This window comes from Chiloscyllium punctatum, chromosome 19 (assembly GCF_047496795.1).
Source record: "Chiloscyllium punctatum isolate Juve2018m chromosome 19, sChiPun1.3, whole genome shotgun sequence".
In the NCBI taxonomy this organism is placed as follows: Eukaryota; Metazoa; Chordata; class Chondrichthyes; order Orectolobiformes; family Hemiscylliidae; genus Chiloscyllium; species Chiloscyllium punctatum.
In genome coordinates this window covers 75888579-75910940 of record NC_092757.1, presented here as the reverse complement: position 1 = coordinate 75910940, position 22362 = coordinate 75888579, and the positions used below count along the sequence as shown (strand labels likewise).

The 22362-nt window shown below is 43.3% G+C and overlaps 1 protein-coding gene across 1 annotated transcript in view; it reads right to left on the bottom strand.

Annotated features, from left to right (window-relative positions):
* The window catches only part of blmh (bleomycin hydrolase), an 88707-nt gene that overhangs the window by 29779 nt on the left and 36566 nt on the right, over positions 1–22362 (bottom strand). Inside the window, exons 7-9 of the mRNA XM_072589720.1 lie at positions 16460–16615; positions 15475–15633; positions 8332–8399 (exon numbers count right to left, since the gene is read on the bottom strand). Coding sequence (XP_072445821.1) covers positions 8332–8399; positions 15475–15633; positions 16460–16615 — 383 coding nt within the window. The remainder of the gene's footprint in view (positions 1–8331; positions 8400–15474; positions 15634–16459; positions 16616–22362) is intronic.

The window sequence follows — 22362 nt, the reverse complement described above, 5'->3', positions numbered from 1 at the left end:
ACCCAGTGTCCCCAATACAATTATGGAGTGTACATTATGGTTTTCAGCAGAATAGCACTGACATTTCAACAGTTCATTGATTCAGTTAACTATCCTTTTTAATTTGTTCATGGGATGGGCTGGGTCAGCATTTATTGCTCATCCCTAACTGCTCTTATGATGCTGCTGATGACCTGCCTTCCTGAGCTGCTACTGTGCTCGGGGAATAGGGACACCCACAAGGGAGTTCCAGGATTTTAATCCAGTGACAATAAAGGAATGGTGATATAGTTCTACATGAGGCTGTTGTGTAGGGGAATCTGTAGGTGGTGGTGCCCTTAACCTTCGAGCTGATAGAGATCACAGGTTTTCAAGTTGTTATCAAAGGAGCCTTGGGGAGTATCCTGTTTTATTTACATTGTAAAAATATACGTTACTCATAAGTTATTTATAACCACATACAAAGGTCTAAAAACAGTTCTGGGTGCAGACTTTGCAGAAAAAGTACATTGAAATTTTATATTCCTCAGCACTTCCATCCAATTGCAACAAAAAACATTTTCTTATCATGCAAGCAAACTATTAACATCCCGTTAAGGCAATGAGGGTATCTTGGATCTTAATAGACCTCACTATCCCCTTTTCTTATTTCAAAAATATATTTTATTCATAGAAAGTAAATATTTGGTACATGGACAGTTAATGAACCCGCTCACATCTGTACTCTTTTTATTTACAGACAACAAATTAAGTCTTTGATGGCCACCATTCTCTATATTTACAGACAACCTCTTGGTCGACAGATGAGGCAACAGCAGGGCCCAATTACTGAATGGGCCCCACTTATTCTGCAGCAGAGGGACTTTACACAGTGGTCTTTCCCCACTGCACCTTGGCAGCAGCTGCCCCAAGCTTCAGCGCATCCCTCAGCACATAGTCCTGGACCCTGGAATGTGCCAGTCTGCAACACTCAGTCGTGGTTAACTGGAAGATCAGCAAGTTTTGGGCAGACCAAAGAGCGTCTTTGACCGAGTTGATGATCCTCCAGGCACAGATGATGTTCGTCTCAGTGTGTGTCCCGGGGAACAGACCGTACAGCATGGAGTCCCGTGTCAAGAGCCACTTGGGACGAACCGCGACAAACACCACTGCATTCTCCTCCAGACTTCCTTTGCGTAGGCACATTCCAGAAGGTAGTGTGTGACAGCCTCGTCCCCTCCACAGCCACTTCAAGGACAGCGTGCGGTGGCACAGAGAGTCCAGGCAAGCATTAAGGATCACACAGGCAGAGCCCTTCTCACCACCAGCCAAGCCATGTCTTGGTGCTTGATGGAAAGTTCTGGTGATGAGGCATTCTGCCAAATGACTTTGACAGTCTGCTCAGAGAATTGCTCAACAGAATCCGCTCTCTCCTTTTTCCAAAAGATTCTCAAGGACACTACATGCTGACCACTTCCTGATGGACTTGTGGTCAAAGGTGCATTTCTTCATACATTTCTCCATGAGGTACAAGGGGATACAGAACAGTCCAACTACTTGGAGCGTTCCGCAGCAGTGAGGTCAGGCCCATCCCTCGCAACACCGAGGACAGGTACATAGTAACAGTTGGTGTTTGCATACCAGGAATTCACTCAGGTTGATGCAGCCACACACAAAGGGTGAGGGTGGTTTGAGTGGGTGTTTTCCCCCATTGCCCAGATCTTTATACATGGCATCTCTTCAAACCTGGTCCATCTTTGATTTCCATATGCAGTGCAAAATGGATAGGGTGACTGCAGTGGAACAGGTTCGGGGAATAGACCAGACCTGTGCCACGTATGACAACACTAAGGGTACCTCACACCGGATGGCCAGGTTTTTACCTGTGATGTAGAGCGACTATTGTTCCCAACTGCCCAGTTTCTGCCTCGCTTTGGTGACAGGCTCCTCCCAAGTCTTGATGCAGCCCCTCCAAACCAAATACCTAGCACCTTCAGGTGTTCTGTCCTGACGGTAAAGGGTATAGAGGATTGGTTGGCCTAGTTTCTGAAAAGCATGGCCTTGCTCTACTTTGGCCTGCGAGGCCCGTTCAAACTGGTGACAGATGCACACAAATCTGCACGCAGACAGCGCATCTGAGCGGAAAATGGCGACATCATCCATATGCAGGGAGGCCATAACCTGTGGACACCTGCTGCCAGAAATAGTCACCCCTTTCAGGCTCATATCCTTCCTGACAGAATCGGTAAATGGCTCTGTACAGGACACAAACAAGGCAGAAGAGAGGGCAGCCCTGCCTGACTCCAGATTAGATTGGAAAGCTGTCTGATTCCCACCCATTGATTGAGACTGCACTGACAATGTTGGTGTAGAGCAGTCAGATCCAATTACAGATTCCCTCCCCAAAACTCATTTTGGACAGAACATCTCTCTTGCACGTGTGTGATATCCTGTCAAACGCTTTCTCCTGGTCCAGGCTGATAAGGCATGTGTCCACACCTCTATCCTGCACATAGGCGATCATATCCCTGAGAAGTGAGAGATTCTCAGTGATCTTCTTGCCCAGTATTGTACAGGTTTGGTTGGGTTGAATCACTGATCCCAGAGCAGACCTGACCCAGTTGGCCATGACCTTTGACATGATCTTGTAGTCCACAAGGCGAGGAACAAGGAGAGGGCACAGCTTAATACGTGGCTGCGCAGCTGGTGTAGGAGGGAGGGCTTCAGATATGTAGATAATTGGGATGCCTTCTGGGGAAGGTGGGACCTGTACAAGAAGGACAGGTTGCATCTGAACTGGAAGGGGACCAATGTCCTGGGTGGAAGGTTTGCTCGAGTAGTTCAAGAGGGTTTAAACTAGTATGGCAGGGAGGTGGAAACCTGAGCTGTATACCGGAGGTGAGAGTTGATGCAGATGAGGCAATAGCAAGAGGTAGACCAGCTAGTGGGAAGGATTTTCCTGGGAAGGAACCAAGGGATCAGTCAAAATGTGTTTGCTTTAACGCAAGGAGTATCAGGAATACAAAAGTGATGAACTTAGAGCATGGATCAGTACCTGGTGCTATGATATTGTGGCCATAACAGAGACATGGGATTCTCAGGGGCAGGAATGGTTGCTGGATGTTCCAGGGTTTAGAGCATTTAAAAAGAATAGGGAGGGGGGTAAAAAAAAAAGAGGAGGGGGTGTAGCACTACTAATCAGACAGGGTATCACAGCTACAGAAGCTTCCATTTTTGAGGAAGATCTGCCGACCGAGTCAGTATGGGTGGAAATTAGGAACAGCAAGGGAGCAGTCACCTCTTTAGGGGTTTACTACAGGCCCCCCAATAGCAACAGAAAGATAGAAGAAAGCATAGGTCGGCAAATTTTGGAAAAGTGTGGACGAAGTAGGGTTGTTGTAATGGGTGACTTTAACTTTCCCAATATTGATTGGAACTTCCTTCGAGCAGAAGATTGGAATGGAGCGGTTTTTGTAAGGTGTGTTCAGGAGGGTTTCCTATCTCAGTACGTTGACAGGCCGACGAGGGGAGAGGCCATTCTAGACTTGGTGCTCGGAAACGAGCTGGGGCAGGTATCAGATCTTGTGGTGGGAGAGCATTTTGGTGATAGTGACCACAACTGCCTCACATTCTACATAGCTATGGAGAAGGAGAGGATTAGGCAAAATGGGAGGATATTTAATGGGGAAGAGGAAACTATGATGCGATTAGACATGAGGTAGGAGGCATGGATTGGGAGCAATTATTCCATGGTAAAGGCACTATAGACATGTGGAGACTGTTTAAGGAACAGTTGTTGCAAGTGATGAATAAATATGTCCCTCTGAGACAGGCAAGAAGGGGTAAGATAAAGGAACCTTGGATGACGAGAGCGGTGGAGCTTCCCCTCAAAAGGAAAGAGGTAGCTTAGGTAAGGTGGAGGTAGCTAGGGTCAAGCTCAGCTCTAGAGGATTACAGACAGGCGAGGAAGGAGCTCAAAAATGGACTGAGGAGAGCCAAGAGGGGGCACGAGAAAGGCTTGGCAGAATGGATTAGGGAGAACACAAAAGGCATTTTACACTGATGTGAGGAATAAGAGAATGGTCAAAGAAAGAGTAGGGCCGATCAGGGATAGCATAGGGAATTTGTACGTGGAGTCTGAGGAGGTAGGGGAAGCCCTAAATGAGTTTTTTGTTTCTGTCTTTACGAAAGAAACGAACTTTGTAGTGAATGAAACCTTTGAAGAGCAGGTGTGCATGCTGGAACAGATAGAGATAGAGGAAGCTGAAAATTTTGTCAAACATTAAGATTGACAAGTCGCCAGACCCGGACCAGATTTGGCCTCGGCTGCTTTGGAAATGAGAAATGCAATTGCTTTGCCACTTGAAGATCTTTGCATCCTTGCTCTCCACTGGAGTCGTACCTGAGGACTGGAGAGAGGCAAATGTAATTCCTCTCTTCAAGAAAGGAAATAGGCAAATCCCCGGCAATTACAGACCAGTAAGTCTCACGTCTGTCGTCTGCAAGGTGTTAGAAAGGATTCTGAGGGATAGGATTTATGACCATCTGGAAGATCATGGCTTGATTAAATGCAGTCAACTCAGCTTTGTGAGGGGCAGGTCATGTCTCACAAACCTTATCGAGTTCTTTGAGGATGTGACTAGAAAGGTTGAGGAGGGTTGAGCTGTGGATGTGGTGTATATGGACTTCAGCAAGGCATCTGATAAGGTTCCCCATGGTAGGTTCATTCAGAAGGTCAGGAGGAATGGGATACAGGGGAACATAGCTGTCTGGATACAGAATTGGCTGGCCAACAGAAGACAGCGAGTGGTAGTAGAAGGAAAATATTCTGCCTGGAAGTCTGTGGTGAGTGGTGTTCCACAGGGCTCTGTCCTTGGGCCTCTATTGTTTGTAATTTTTATTAATGACTTGGATGAGGGGATTGAAGGATGGGTCAGCAAGTTTGCAGATGACACAAAGGTTGGAGGTGTCGTTGACAGTATAGAGGGCTGTTGTAGGCTGCAGCAGGACATTGACAGGATGCAGAGATGGACTGAGAGGTGGCAGATGGAGTTAAACCTGGATAAATGCAAGGTGATGCATTTTGGAAGGTCGAATTTGAAAGCTGAGTACAGGATTAAGGATAGGATTCTTGGCAGTGTGGAGGAACAGAGGGATCTTGGTGTGCAGGTACATAGATCCCTTAAAATGGCTACCCAAGTGGACAGGGTTGTTAAGAAAGCATATAGTGTTTTGGCTTTCATTAACAGGGTGATTGAGTTTAAGAGTCGTGAGATCTTGTTGCAGCTCTAAAAACCTTTGGTTAGACCGCACTTGGAATACTGCGTCAAGTTCTGGTCGCCCTATTATAGGAAAGATGTGGATGCTTTGGAGAGGGTTCACAGGAGGTTTAGCAGGATGCTGCCTGGACTGGAGGGCTTATCTTATAAAGAGAGGTTGACTGAGCTTGGACTTTTTTCATTGGAGAAAGTGAGGAGGAGGAGAGGGGACCTAATTGAGGTATACAAGGTAATGAGAGGCATAGATAGAGTCGATAGCCAGAGACTATTTCCCAGGGCAGAAATGACTAACATGAGGGGTCATAGTTTTAAGCTGGTTGGAGGAAAGTATAGAGGGGATGTCAGAGGCGGGTTCTTTACACAGAGAGTTGTGAGAGCATGGAATGTGTTACCAACAGCAGTTGTGGAAGCAAGATCATTGGGGACATTTAAGAGACTACTGGACATGCATATGGTCACAGAAATTTGAGGGTGCATACATGAGGATCAGTGGTCAGCACAACATCGTGGGCTGAAGGGCCTGTTCTGTGCTGTACTGTTCTATGTTCTATTTAACAATGAGATTGGTCACGACTTTCTAATTTCCTCCCTCTCCCCCTCCTGCTTGTAGATGAGGGTGATGATGCCTTTCCTCATGGATTAATTCATGGTACCTGCCAGAAGCATACTGACATACACCTCCAGCAGGTCCTGGCCAATCAAGTCCCACAGAGCAGGATAGAACTCGGTCGGTAAGCCACCGTTTCCAGGGTTTTATTCTTTTCAAAGGACTCGAGGGCCTTGGTCAGCTCATCCTGTTTATGCCACTGTTGCTGAACATCAATTTTCAGCATCAGCAGCTGAGTGAACACAAGAGCACGCAATAGTTAATCATACCACTAGCACTTGTTCACATGAGAACTGCAACTGAAGTGAGCTGTCAAACCTTCCTTTGACTGGGGTTAAGGAAAATTGAAGAAAAATTAAAAAAAAACTATGAATGCAAAAATACTTGCATCGAAGCAAGAACTGAATAATATCAGTGAGGAACAAAATCGTGATCTTGTTTGAATAGGTATTCAAATTAAGTCCTCTCTTTGGTTACTTTTCTTAAAACCTTGGTTCAATTTTGCAGAATCCACTCAATTCTTTTTTTCAGGGAAAAATAACTCAGAACGTCATTTGACTATGATATTAAAATGGAGATGAATTATGTGCAGAAGTGGGTAGGGGAGAGGCTATTTACCTGCACTGTATGTGGAAAAGGATTCACTTGCTTATTTAACCTGCAACTGCAGAGAAGCAATTTCCAGTGATGTTATTGCTGGACTGTTAATCCAGAGACCCAGATAAGGTTCTGGGTTCAAATCCTGCCACAGCAGATGGTGAAATTTGAATTCAGTTAAAAAAGGAATCTGGTATTAGGAGTCTAATAATGACTATAAATCCATTGCTGATGTTAGAAAAAACTTCTTTTGTGGGCGGCACGGTGGCACAGTGGATAGCACTGCTGCCTCTCAGCGCCAGAGACCCGGGTTCAATTCCCGCCTCAGGCGACTCTCTGTGTGGAGTTTGCACATTCTCCCTGTGTCTGCGTGGGTTTCCTCCGGGTGCTCTGGTTTCCTCCCACAGTCCAAAAATGTGCAGGTTAGGTGAATTGACCTGGCTAAATTGCCCGTAGTGTTAGGTGAAGGGGTAAATGTAGGGGAATGGGTCTGGGTGGGTTGCGCTTCGGCGGGTCGGTGTGGACTTGTTGGGCCGAAGGGCCTGTTTCCACACTAAGTAATCTAAATCTAAGAAGACTGCCATCCTTACTGAAGGCAACAAATGCTAGGAGACCACAGTGGGTCAGACAGCAAACTAATGTTTTGAGTCTAGATGACTCTTCAGAGCCGAAGTGAAGTGTGGAGGGTTTAGCATTCATGCTATTGTTTGGGAGGAGGGGGTTAATGGGTGCAGGGTGCAGGATGGAGAAAAGATGTTGACAGTTCAGATTAAATGATCAGAATCTGAGAATGGCAGAACAATCGTGCGTCTCCTGCCAGACTTGAAAGGACAGACAGACCCACGGTGAGGGGGAAGACATGATAACAAGGTAGAAGAAATGGGAGCTAGTTCACAACTTTATATTGAGTTCAACACCTTTTTTAAGTCCAGAAGGCTGTAAAGTGCCTAGTCTGAAGATAAGACGTTGGTCCTCCAGTTTGCGCTGTGACTCACTGGTACACTGCAGCATGCCAAAGATAGGCATGTGGGCATGCGAGCAGAAACACCACCCACAACCTGTTAGCTCATTTAGCCAGAAGGTTAGCACATTCTGAATGCTGGGTTCAATCCTTACTCTGGCTAAGGTAGACTTGGGGCCTGCCCTATGGTCAAGTCAACAGCATAAACCGGTGATAATAAATAATTGCAAATGCTATCTGGAAAAGAAGATTTTTTTCGTTTCAAAAACTGAAATTGCTACAGAAACTCAGCAGTTCTGGCAGGTTCTGTGCAGAGACAGCAGACTTAACATTTTGGGTCCAGTGACCCTCCTTCAGAAGATTTTTGTTTTATTCATTCATGGGATGTTAGCATCACTGGCTGATTTATTCCTCATCCCGAATTGCCCTGCACAAGTTGATTGTGTGCTATCTTCTTGAACTGCTGCACTGTACTGCTGTAAGGGAGTTCCTGCACTGTGACCCCGAATGGGAAGAAGACCTGCACCAAGGGAGGCATCATCAAGCAGTTTTATTTTTGGGGTGCAAGGGTCCTCAGTGGCTGCACAATCCAGAGGTGTACAGGCACACAGCTACCTCAGTAAAGAACAGGGACCATAAAATCTGACTGACTTGACTTGATCTGAAGCATTTTATCGTTGCTCATCTCTTGGATTTTTTATGCTGCAAAATTCCAAACAGCGATTCCCAGTAAAAATCACTTCTCACTTGAGGGTCTAAATGAAACCATTTCAAAATAATGAAATTCCATAAAGCAAGGGTAGAATTAGGGCAACTAAAGTAGGTAGGTATTAAATAGGTCTATTATCTTAACCAATATCTTGTAACATATCACTGTGGCTTATCACAGTTTTAATCTCTCCAGCGCAACTTCATTGCGAGGCACTTACATTTTGGGATCATTAATCCCCAGCTTGCTGCAGAAGTCCTTCCCCACATCGCATCCGAACCAGACTGCCTAAACAGTAAAGACAATGAACAATCTCAGAAAGAGGCCCAAGAAACAATTCAGGATGATGTTAAATGCACTAAACCAAACTCATCGGCTGTCAAGTCTAATCACGATTGTAACGCAGAGAACATGGCAGCCAATGACTGCACAGCAAGGAATTATAAAAAAGTAATGTATTTTTGTGATGTCGGGTGTGGGGTAAGTATTGACAAAGATATAGGGAGAACTCCTCTGTTTGTCTTTACAATAGTACTGTCCTATAGAATCCGAGAGGACTGACAGGCTCTTTGTTTAATAGCTCATCTGAGCAACAGCACATCTAATAATACACCCTCCCCTGATTCAGATGCATCAACGTAAACCTTGTCCTCAAGACTCTGGAGAAAGACTTAACCCACAATCCAAGGCTGGTGCTCATTTGTAATCAGAGTGATCAACTATTCACTTATTATACAAATAAAAATGTCACATTTGCAGAAGGGAATTAAAACACAGGATTCGCAGAGACCACATTCACCCAGAGAGGCTCTCTCTCACGGTCAAAATGGCCCTGCACCGTTTCTTGCAGCGTTTCCAGAAAAGGATCAGTCCACACAAACAAGGTAAGGGTTCTTGCGGCACAATGGTAGCTTCCCTACCTGTGAGGCAGGAGGCCTGGATTCAAATCCCACCTGTTCCAGCAATATCTAATACATCTCTAAACAAGTTGACACAGGAAGTACCTGACAGCAGGAACAGGAGCTACAGATGTTGGGTCTATAGCTCTGCAAGCACTTGAACTGTACAGGGACACTGCCTGGTTGGTATGAAAACCGCAGGAGCTAGCATATAAAGCAATAGCAGGTTACACTTAGAGCACAGAGAGGAATCCACAGCGGTCAGCAAGCGTCAGCTCCAGCTTTCCAGACTTGCACAATCTGTCAATGTGGACACAATGACATCGATCCAAATAAACTTTTAATGTGTTCTTCAGGAAAAGGAGACATTGCTGTGATGACAAAGAAACTGTATGGAAGTGGAGAAATTTTCTGAAATGAAACAAAAAAATCTTTCAAGCAACAAGTTCAAAACAATGGGCTGAATTTTACCAAAGATTGGCCAAGCCTCAATTTTGTGGAGTTTCACACAGGGTTTCTCTCCACAAGTGCATGTTCTTGCACAATTCTCCACAGGTTGCCTCATTATCTAAACAGTAAGCCTCTAAAGCCCAATCACGTTAGTGGGCGTGCAGTCAATGTGGACGTACTCACCAGTACCACGTCCTCCCAGGATCCCAGTGCCATATATAACATATGGCCAAGCTCCACCTCAAAAGGCACCAATCAGGAGCTGCCCCTTCACTGTTGCTGTGTGTGAAACACTGGCCCAGAAACAGCCGTTCCCCTTTTTGCCGATAGAGACCTGGACCTTCTGAGGATAGGGTGATGGAGAGGAGGGCCATCTGCTGTCCTCAGGTCCACTAGTGGTGACCATGACAACGGAACTTGCTCCGAGGATGCCACCCAGCTCAGTGCAGTGTCCACGGAGCAGAGGCAGGTGCTGAATGGATAGTGACCTTTTCCACTCTGCCCAGGGTAAGTGTTACCACCTTCCCTCCAATACCTCACACCGAGTCGTTCTCTGTGACTGCACCAAGGTTCATACTCTCCTCTGCCTGCAAGATCACCCCTCACTTGCTGTCAATCCCCAACCCTACCTTGCCTCTGCACTGGGCCACCTGATAGCTGTTAGTGCTGTTGCTGATGGGGAAAGGTTATGTCAATCACTTTCAGCTCAGTCAGTCTCCCCTCCCCCCTCATTTGTCTTATTCTAGTAGAAAATATCTCACAAGAGGGCAGACAGAGCCAAGACGGGTGATGGTGTGCCTTGACTATATGGTCGATTGACTGTGTCCAATCCATGCACTGTGATTAGATTAGACTACTTAGTGTGGAAACCGGCCCTTCGGCCCAACAAATCCACATCAACCCTCCGAAGAGCAACTCACCCAGACCCATTCCCCTACATTTACCCCTAACCAATGCACCCAACACTACAGGCAATTTAGCATGGCCAATTCACCTAACCTGCACATCTTGGGAGGAAACTGGAGCAACTGGAGGAGGAAACCCATGCAGACATGGGGAGAATGTGCAAACTCTACACAGATAGTTGCCTGAGATGGGAAACCACCGAGCCACCTTGCCACCCAGAGATCAGACATGTTCTTGACTAACTGCGCCATTACTTCCGACTGAAGGCTGTCTCCCTTGACCTGACTTGAGGACTACTCCCCTTAGACACTGAGACACAGGCAGTTGGTTGAAGCACCTGGAGTCTCTTTGCTGCACAAGTTCCTGGCATATGCTGTAGGTGTGAGGTTAATGTAGCATGGTGCCGTACGATGACACATCCACCCCTTGACTGATCACTGCGGACAAACATAATAAACTGCCTGGTTTTGTGTCTGTGCAAGACAGAGGACTGAGAGACATTAAACTCTGAATGAGGCATCATAGCATTAAGAAAAAGGCAAGGCAGATATCCCAGGTGCAAAGTGAGTGAAGGGGTCAAATGATTTTCAACTGGTTAAGTTTTCAGTCAGGAATATTTACAGTAAAAGCAGAAGAAGAGCCACAGATATAGAAGGACACAGAAAAACAAAGCCAGGAATGTAGGCAGTGTGACACAATCCACAAAGAAAAATGAGGCTTCGTGTAAAATACAGACAATATCTGGTGTACACGCAGTGGGAAATGAACATGTAATACGGAGACCAGAGGGCAAATTGATCAGGTCACTAATATCTGACCTGTAACATATAAAAGATGGTAAGTTTGCAGAGTTAGTTGTATATATTTACGTACACAGACAAGAATGACTTTGTCAACATGGGCTGGAATAAAGTACTTTTACAGTGATTTTGCTTTTCCTGGCAGCTTGCCAGGTCAAACAACAAGTGAGCGAGCACTGCGAGGGTGAGCGAGGAGCCCGGAGATGCAACCTGGTTCAGTCAAGGTGATTGATGCCCATCACTATGTGCAAAGTTGCCTGGCAGCAGCGCTACCGTGAAAAGTGCCAGCATACACCAAATTGCAGTACCATTATGTAGAACCACATTTTAAGTGAGTGTGCCATGATGATGTAATGAGGGTGCTGCGTATCTGATGCGAATCTCCTTGGACAGAGTGTACCAGCAGTTGTTGGCCATAGAGAGTTGCTGGAGATGTTGGGTACTGCTGCTAAACGTTGCAGGCCAAAAGCAGAAAGTAGTGGGCTGGAGCAGAGAGGAACCTGCACTGACTTTAATGTTGGGAACTGACACCATCTTTTTCAGTCTGACCAATAGCAGTCAGGAAAACTGCATAACAAACAGGTGATATTAGCTAGTATTAATATGCTAATGTGTGCAAACAGGCCTCTCACAGCTCACAAGCAAGATTCTTGTCACACTGTTCAAAACCTCACTGTAGAATTGGCTTTTCTGTACTCAATTTTGCGAATCTCACTTTTTCTGTTCTCACCATATTTTCCCTGACTGACTCGCCATTGCAGTGTTATTCAGAAGCTGGAAAAATTCAGCCAATGTTTTAACAAAACCCAGAAAAGGTTTTGATGAGTTTTCATTGCAAGTGTTGGGGATATTTGAAGTGCTGACTATTAATAAATGACCACATTCCAGAGAAAGGTCTGTTCTGGTCATGAGATCTTTACAATCTCACAGAGCCATCTTCTGATCCAGGAAATGACTTCAACAAAGAAGGGAAGGCTGGAACAAACTCCTGGCAGGACTGAGGGGCCGCATTCGCAAACAGAAAGGTTATGATCCTGGTTTGAGAGAGTGAGAGAGTGAGAGAAGGCAAGAGCGAGAGCGATGTACAGCATAGAAACAGACCCTTTGGTCCAACCTGTCCATGCTGACCAGATATCCCAACCCAATCTAGTCCCACCTGCCAGCACCCGGCTCATATCCCTCCAAACCCTTGCTATTCATATACCCATCCAAATGCCTCTTAAATGTTGCAATTGTACCAGTCTCCACTACATCCTCTGGCAGCTCATTCCATACATGTACCACCCTCTGCGTGAAAACGTTGCCCCTGAGGTCTCTTTTATATCTTTCCCCTCTCACCCTAAACCTATGCCCTCTAGTTCTGGACTCCCTGACCCCAGGGCAAAGACTTCGCCTATTTATCCTATCCATGCCCCTCATCATTTTGTAAACCTCTATAAGATCACTCCTCATCCTCCGACGCTCCAGGGAAAACAACCCCAGCCTGTTCAGCCTCTCCCTATAGCTCAAAACCTCCAACCCTGGCAACAACCTTGTAAATCTTTTCTGAACCCTTTCAAGTTTCACAACATCTTTCAAATAGGAAGGATACCAGAATTGCACACAATATTCCAACAGTAACCTAACCAATGTCCTGTACAGCCACAACATGACCTCCCAACTCCTGTACTCAATACTCTGACCAATAAAGGAAAGCATACGAAACACCTTCTTCACTATCCTATCTACTTGCAACTCCACTTTCAAGGAGTTATGAACCTGCACTCCAAGGTTTCTTTGTTCAGCAACACTCCCTCAGACGTTACCATTAAGTGTATAAGTCCTGCTAAGATTTGCTTTCCCAAAATGCAGCACCTCACATTTATCTGAATTAAACTCCATCTGCCACTTCTCAGCCCATTGGCCCATCTGGTCCAGATCCTGTTGTAATCGGAGGTAACCTTCTTCGCTGTCCACTACACCTCCAATTTTGGTGTCATCTGCAAACTTACTAACTGTACCTCTTATGCTCGCATCCAAATCGTTTATATAGATGACAAAAAGTAGAGGACCCAGCACCGATCCTTGTGGCACTCCACTGCTCACAGGCCTCCAGTCTGAAAAATAGCCATCAACCACCACCCTCTGTCTTCTACCTTTGAGCCAGTTCTGTATCCAAATGGCTAGACCTCCCTGTATTCCATGAGATCTAACCTTGCTAAGTAGTCTCCCATGGGGAACCTTGTCGAACGCCTTACTGAAGTCCATATAGATCACATCTATCGCTCTGCCCTCAATCTTCTTTGTTACTTCTTCAAAAAATTAAAATCAAGTTTGTGAGACATGATTTCCCACGCACAAAGCCATGTTGATTATCCCTAATCAGTCCTTGTCTTTCCAAATACATGTACATCCTGTCCCTCAGGATTCCTTCCATCAACTTGCCCACCACGGAGGTCAGGCTCACTGGTCTATAGTTCCCTGGCTTGTCTTTACTGCCCTTCTTAAACAGTGAGAGAAGGAGCGAGAGAGAGGAAGCGAGAGAGAGAGAGAGAGGCAACAAGAGAGAGAGAAAAAGAAATAAGGCAAGAGAGAATCGGTGATCTTTCTGAAAGTAAAGGCAGGCTCTAATTAATTTACCACAATTATTTGAAGGGGTCGATTGTCTCAGTTGGCTGGACAGCAGCTTTGCAATGTAGAGCAACACTAACAGTATGTGTTCAATTCCTACACCGGCTGGGGTTACCATGAAGGACTCTTCTTCTCAACCTCCCTCTTCGCCCAAGGCATGGTGACCCTCAGCTTAAAACAGTCACTGGTCATCTCTCTCAGATGAGACAGCAGCCCTATGGTCCAGGAAGACTATGGTGACTTTACATTTATTTTCAGGTTGCAAGGAGGTGAGTTACTTTCTAAACAAAATTGCCCTGTGTAATACCATGGAAGACAGAATGGAGAAGTTGAAATAATATTTCAGAGCAATGACACTCATTTCCACTTAAGTTGTGCTCCACAAGTGGAGTTACAATTATACTTGAAACAATGTGTGTATCCTATATGGTCCACATTGTGATGTTTAATTTGGAAGACAGAACTTCAATAAACCTGACCTTGCCCATTAAGATTATAGCTCCACTGCTGTTTCTGAGAGGCAGGTGTAGTTTAACTATGTGGATCCTGAAGGTCCCAGGCTTCTAGAAGATATTACCATGGGTTGTAGATTTGTAGGGTGTTCCTTGGAGAGGGTTTTGAGGTAACTGTGCTGGAATGTGAGGGGAAGCCATCGAAGACGCAAGAGTGGAATCACACAGGGAAGAAACGCTGACCATTTGGGAATTTGGGAGAGATTGCAGAGAGCATGAGGAAGGATAGTGGAGTTCAGTCACAGTCAGAGGATGGAGACATTAACTGTGCATCCTCACAGCTCGATTCAAGTCAGACAGATGGGGCTGCAGGAAACAGGTTTAATGAAGCTTGGCAGGGAAGAAGCAGGCACTTTCTAAAAAGTTCAAGCCCTTCCTTGTGGGGCCAGCTTTCTGGCTCAGATTCCACACTCTTTTTACTACCCAACTGGGATGAACTCATCCCAGCACCCCCACACACTTCTTCTGAGAAACAAAGTTCAAAATCACAACACTAGGTTATCATCCAACAGGTTTATTTGGAAGCATTAGCTTTGGGAGAGCTGGTGTTGTTGGATTTTTAACTTTGTGCACTGCAGTCCAACACTGGCACCTCCAAATTCTGAGAAACAATTCAGCTCTTTTCACTCCCAAATCCTCAATGTGTACTCCAGCATTAATGGGCAAAGATGGAAACACTGTGACTCATTTGCGCTATAAAACTCTAAGGCTGAGGGAACACTCCTGTAATCTCACCGACTTGGATGAGGAATTCCTTCCTATTTTTGCTTGTTTTATCTTCTTGTCCTCCTTGCACCTAATTTGACTTGTTCGCTTACTGCAGCTGAACAGACAAGTTGGTGAACTGTTCTCCAGAGGAGACTCACATGGGAGGAAATCCGTACAAGAATAGTATGACATGTGCAGCCCTCCAATTGTGTGTTCCCTCTCTCCCCCAGAGGTGGCAATGGTCTTTGGTCATGGCCTGTTTCAAACACCAGCAGGATTGAAAGGTATTGGTGCAAAACAATAGGTGGCTGAGGAACATTTCTTCACTTCAGTGTATAAACTATGTTTATAATCAATAATTCAAAGCAAATGGGGATTGTAGAGATTTGCTACCTCCTCTCTGCTCCCATAGATACACACCGTACTTTGGGGAATGTTTTACTTTAACTACAAATTAATTATAGAAAGGAATGCAAACCTCGCCATCTTTGATGGAAGCAGCAGCTGACTCCTTTAACACCTCAATTGGCTGATTGATGTATAAGGTTTTCCTTCCATTCACCATGTTATTCAGAAAGTCAACAGTGTATAGCTTTCCATAGGGATTGAAAGATCTGGGATCATTAACCAAGCACACCTACAATTAAAAAAAACAAAACAGCAATAATGCTTCTTCAGCATAGGACAAACAAACATTTTAATTATCTGGACAATTTAAAATCACACACAGCAGCCATCTTAATTGTAACTGACTGCAAACTACACTTTCCCACCAGTTCTTTTATGCCCAGCATCATTAACAGGATTGAGCTGCATCTTTGTTTTTGATGGCAAAACTAATGAACATCAAGGAATGTTAGTCAATGTTGAAAGCCATTTGAAATATCTGTCATAAAAGTAGTAGCTTTTCCCATTATTGTCTTTGCAGTAAGACTTATTGAGCACTGGAATTCATTGTCACAGAGCACAATGGAGGTCAGGACGTTAAATTTCTTCAAGGCAGAGATTGATAAATTCTTGATCGCTCAAGGAATTAAGGGATATGGGGACAGTGTGTGTAAGTGGAGTTGAAATGTCCATCAGCCATGATTCAAAGGTAGAGTGAGCTTGATGGGCCGAATGGCCTTACTTCCATTCCTATAGCTTACGGTCTTATGGAAGCACATCATGGGGACATCTGACTGAATCCAAAAGCTCATGCCAGATCCACTTTACTGCTCAAAGACTTATTTTGGAGCAAGTGAGATCCACAGATTTTAAATGCAACACAGAAAGATGCTAGATGATGTACATGACAGAGGAAGGAATAGATAGATACTGTGAAAAACTGAAAGAGGATGGGAGAATGCTCATATGGAGCACAGACACCAGTTTTGATCATGTTAAAGCTAAATGGCATACCCTGGAGCTGTGAATTCTGCTTAATTCTACTCAACAAGGTCGAAAGGTCCCTGCTCCTATACCTTGTCTTCCATGTTGAAAACTGGCTTCACATGTTCAGTGTAAAACTGAAGGGGCGTTAGTGGTCCGATGTTCTGGTAGTTCTTTTCTTTGTCTCGAAATTCCCAGGTAAAAGTTTTAGGCGGTGTGCCCAGACAAATATTAACTATTCTGAAGACCTAGAAAAGATATTAAACAACTAACTTATTAGCAAATAATGGGAATACTTACTTAGGACGAATTGCTAAAGTAGGAAGAATTTTTTCCTTTTACCCTGGGCGAAAAGTTCTGCATTAACAACACATTGAGATAAGGCTGCAAAGTCTCAACAGAAACAACGCTGCTTAAAAACAGTTATACTAAACATTTTACAACACAAAGGCTTCATTTGAGTCATTTTCTGTGGATGCCCTGCTTCTTAATTTCTTTGATTTTTATTTTGTTGGGAATACACATGCTGCTTCAGCACAGCCCCTTAATTAAAATCCAGGGATTTCCTGGTCAATGATCAGTTACTGCAGTGGTTCAAGAGAAAGCTCACCATCACCATCTCCTGAGGATAAGTGGGGAACTAAATTCAGTTCAGTCAGCTTCACACCACTCAAAAAACATTAAAAAATTGGAAAATGCGCAAAAATCATTCAAAATCATAATGTTTCCTTAACTAAAAAAATGCACTGTGGAAAATAAAATATAAAAGTCAAATCAATCTCACTGAGCTATTGTGGTTACAATAGTTTGGAAGTGTTCCCAGTGACCTTACGTTTCTCATAAGAACAACGTGAGGTGATAATTTGCCCAAATGTGGTTGCATTTAAGTCATTTAAAGTTTTATGATTCTAGTTCCTTAGCCTTTCCAATGCTGGAAAAGGATCTGTGCTTAGCGGTAATGTGACACTGCATTGCATATGTAGGCTCCTGACCAGAACAAAATGATTTTGAAGCACCCACTACCATTCTCCTACCATTTCCAGACCAACGCCACCTCTACCACGTACTGGTAAACTCTAACAGTTAGATTAGATTAGATTACTTACAGTATGGAAGCAGGCCCTTCAGCCCAACAGGTCCACACCAATCCTCCGAAGAGCAACCCACCCAGACCCATTCCCCTACACCTAACACTATGGGCAATTTAGCATGGCCAATTCACCTAACCTGCACATTTTTGGACTGTGGGAGGAAAACAGAACACCCAGAGAAAACCCACACAGACACAGGGAGAATATTCAAATTCCACACAGACAGTTGCCTGAGATGGGAATTGAACCCAGGTCTCTGGCGCTGTGAGGGAGCAGTGCTAACCACTGAGCCACCGTGCCGCTAGCATGCTTAGGTCTCTATTCTACCTGTGGAAGCATGGAACAGAAACAAATATACCCTTTGATTCCCTCTGCTTCATTAGTTAAATAAAGTTATCAAAGTCTCAGATATAAATGAGTATTTTATAAATACATATCCTTATATTGTTTTTTCTATTACCCTACTACATTGTATGGTATAATCTGCCTGTGCTGTATGCAAAACAAAAAGCGTTTCGCTATACCTAGGTACATGTAGCAATAATAAAATCACATCAAATATATAAAACATTTCATCAATACAGTCAGTATTTGCCTACTAGTGGAAGGTTAGAACATGAATGAGAGTGCAAAATTTACCAGCAGCCAAATTTGCTTTCTTTCCGGAAAGTGAGAATTGAAACAATACACATCAGAAGTAAAGAAAAATATGCAAAACTTAATTAATGTTCAAGACACAAAACACTTCTGGACTGGCACACAAAGAGTTTAAAAGATCCTCTCCCCATAATTCAGAGATCACATTATACTTCAATGGAGAGTACTCCCTTTCTCAAAGCACTCTCTTGTAATATTTAGTAAACCTAGAGCAGCTGTTTGGACACCTTGTTACCTCTGACAACCTCGGCTTCTACTGGCTTCTTTTACTAATCCAACTCAGCAGCAGGTAAAATAGTGACAGAGGCATTTATATTTTCTTTAAAAGAGATAGATCACAATCTGCAGAATCACAAGCATCTTAACCACTGTCATTTGCACATAGCAAAATCTGCCTTCAAAAGGAATTATGAAAAGCAAGCAGGTTTTTAGATTTTTCAAGTCTCAAGTTGTGATAAAATGTAAATTGAACTTTAAACACCATGGGGTAGACTTTCAATATCCTTGCTGATTAGGATGGTTTTTTGTAACAAATGACCAATTTTCATTTCCATTGGGATCAGCGCTAGTGCAATGCTCAGACTGTAAATTGAAAAATCCATCTGTGGATTTACAGAGGAATGGCCTCAAGAAGAAATTTTTTTAATGTGCATTGTGCTATTCACTTCACTTTAGATTTAGAATTGGAATTGTCACATGTACTCAAATATAGGAATACACAAGTACCAGTGGAAAAAAAAGTGTCCAAAGTCCTCATTCTACAGTGCCACCTTGGTTACAAAACCAAAATTTTAAAAAAGCAGAAATAAAAGAAAGTCAAAAGTAAGAAAAACATCCAGATCTTAAAGTTTAAGCCTTGAGAAGCAGTTTAGAAACAAATCAGCAAAGAGATAAGAAAAAAGTCATTATTCCATCTGTACAATATAACCTCATACATCGTATGGATGCCACAGTGGCTCAGTGGTTAGTACTGCTGTCTCACAGCACCAGGGACCTGGGTTTCATTCTAGCCTCGGGCTGTGCTAACTCCACACATTCTCCCCGTGTCTACGTGGGTTTCCAATGGGTGCTCTGGTTTCCTCCCACAGTCCAAAGATATGCCGGCTAGGTGAATTGGACATGCTAAATTGCCTATAATGTTCAGGAATGTGGAGGTTGAGTGCATTACTCAGGGGTAAATGTAGATGGGTAGGGAAATGGGTCTGGGTAGGTTATTCTAGAGAAGGCTGGTGGGGACTTGTTGGGTTGAACGGCATGTTTCGACACTGTAGGGATTCTATCAATGATCCTCTGAGGCAAAGTAAACAAAAACGATCATACAGAGAGAAAAAGAAATGCAAACTTTTTTTCCCTGCTTCATCAACAAAGACAGACTTTGGGAGGCTTTAGCAGCTCAGCATCTTTCAAAATTCCAACTAACTCCCCTACTACAATTGGAAACGTTCTCGGACAAGCTTGCTCCCTATTGAAAGGAAGGACACAGTCACCTGGCCTCGAACTATGCCAAAATACTTTGGATACAAAGAGGACTTTTTGAAGCATAGTCATTGATGTAACATCAGCAAATGTAACAGGAAACACCAAGAACCCCCACACAGTGATGACATTTTATAGAGTTATTTTACAGAGTTTGAAGCCAGTTACAGAATATAAAATAATAATTTGCAGCAATAGGCAGAAGCTATTCTAAACTTTCAATAAGCTCAGTTATTTCCCATAAACTGTCCAACACAGCCTGGAGGATTCCATTTCACAAATGGAAAATGGTTTGATGAGGCAAGAGATTTTTAAACTAAAATTTGGAACAAAGCGCATAATATCGCAGTAAAATGATAAGTCTGTAGAATTTCTAATCTCCTGTCACATGTCTAATTATAAAAAAATGTTCCTTAACATTTCAAGACTGATAAGGAGCAGACAGTTCTTCACCACGTCTTTAACCTTTTAGTATAGGGAGTTCTTGCCAAGGCTGCTTTATGACATCAGTCTTCAAAACAGCCCATTGGTGATCCTGCAAGCCGTAGTGAATTAAAGGTAATAAAAATAATCCATTTATAGGAAGATGTAATGAACAATAATGATCTAATGAACTTTAACTACAATCTTAGCATCTAACTGGAATACTTTACGTTGCAGATTTATATTCTCTGGGGAGAGATTCTTGTGAATTCATAGAACTGCAGTGGTATCATTTTCTTGCAGTTTAAATGCATTGATTTTCTGAGCTCAACGAGACTAGCAAGGCTATGTATGCAGTTGATTTACCAGAAAATTGTAGGTGCTTTGAGAACAAAAATGCACTCATGACTTTGTGCAATTTATCACACGGTTTCTGAGGTCTAAGGGATTGGATGCTACTTTGCAAAGATCCACCTCAAATCTCTAACAATTTCCTCACGGAGCCATGTATGGAAAACACTGAGATTTTCCCGAACCCTGCCTCAATAAGCTGATTTTACAGGCTGTTAAGAGACCTCTCCTTCACTGTTCTTGGACGTACGACTATTTTTCTGGTCCTTTGAACTAATAACATCAATTGGAGATTTCTCTGAAAGGCTCAGGTGCCTGAGAAAAACAATTTGGTACAAAAGAGGATCAATTATATCAAAGAAAATTTCATACAATATAGTAATATTGATGTAATTGTCTTTGGTGGGAAAGATCTTTCATTTGCCCAGTGTCATCTTATCACTGGTTATTGATACATTTTCCACAATTCTCAGTGTTTGAGTAGAGTTGTTGGAATAATAATGATCCTTACTAACTGGCATTTTTCTTTTCCATTTTGAAGCAGGTAATACATTGAGGGACAGATCTTTAATTAGTCAATCGTTTCAAGAATACACAACACAGAGCGTTTGGCAATATTCACCATTTTCCAACTTTACTAAATGGACAAGTTATAAAATATGAAACTTCTAAACAGAGATCCCAACACCCATGGCCACTCGTTCCAAGATCATAACCATGGAATCCAGCCCTTCTCAGGAGAGGGAGATCAAAACACAAAGAAAGTGCCAGACCGTGCCTATTGCCGGAGCATCAGCTGGCACTCAAATTTCTTGCTTCTTGAAAGAAGTCTTCTTTCTTTCTTGGTGATAAAAACACAGCCATCGCAGCCTTCATTAAAAACAGGTGTTTACTCATGTTTCTAAACTATTTCTAAAGACTTAGACTTTAATATCTGGACATCTTTCTTACCTTTTGGCTTTCTTTCATTTATGCTTTTTTAAATTCTGATATTGTAACTAAGATGGTGCTACAGAATGGTGACTTCTATACTGGAATATACATGACAATTTTAATTCTAATTCTTCCTACGTGCCTCAAGCTCAGCCGAACTTAAATCATTTCTATCTCTACTAGATACAGATTCACACTCACTTTGACACAGCAACCAGCTGAAAACCTAGGCTGAATCTTATTCTCTTGCACCTGGCCCAGAAGTTGTGTGTGCTACATTTGCATTTCAATTATCTAAAAGGCCTTCCTTTGCTGTGGGCTACATTTCACTCAGTGATGGTTTGACATTAATTTGAGATCATTGATTGATTGATTGGTCAGGTTGCTGAACTATTATAAATCATTTCTTCAACCTACTGAAGCCCCAGTAAGAGAAATACTTTTTCCAACACTTGAGGAAAGGTAGTTGCTTACTTTTCGTCAAACTAAGGACTTACACAGGAATAAAAGCAGCAATTTCTTAGTGACAAACAGATATTGTGAACAGTCCCTCCTTGTGCAATGGAATGTGTTCCTGGTTAAGGGAAGCAGTATTAAATATCAAGCCAAACATGGGGTTTTTGTATCAAATAGCAGAGATGTTGAAAAAGGAATGGTCTTAATGTAAATACCAATTGGTGAATCAACTAAGAGAAAGTGAGGACTGCAGATGCTGGAGATTAGAGTAGAGTGTGTGGTGCTGGAAAAGCACAGCAGGTCAGACAACATCTGAGGAGCAGGAGAGTCAACGTTTTTGGGCAAAAACCATTCCTGATGAACGGCTTTTGCCCAAAATGTCAATTCTACTGCTGTTCAGATGCCGCCTGACCTGCTGTGCTTTTCCAGCACCACTTCCTCGACCATTAGGTGAATACCAGCCAAGTTTGCATTTCTGATATTCAAGGGTACCTGTCAATGTTTTTTTGAGTGGGCTTTTTTTAAAAAGAAAGAAAAGTAGTCTTCACAATGTCATAATATGAAAGTGGAATTTGCAGGATTTCATTTGCTGGCCATATCCAGCTATC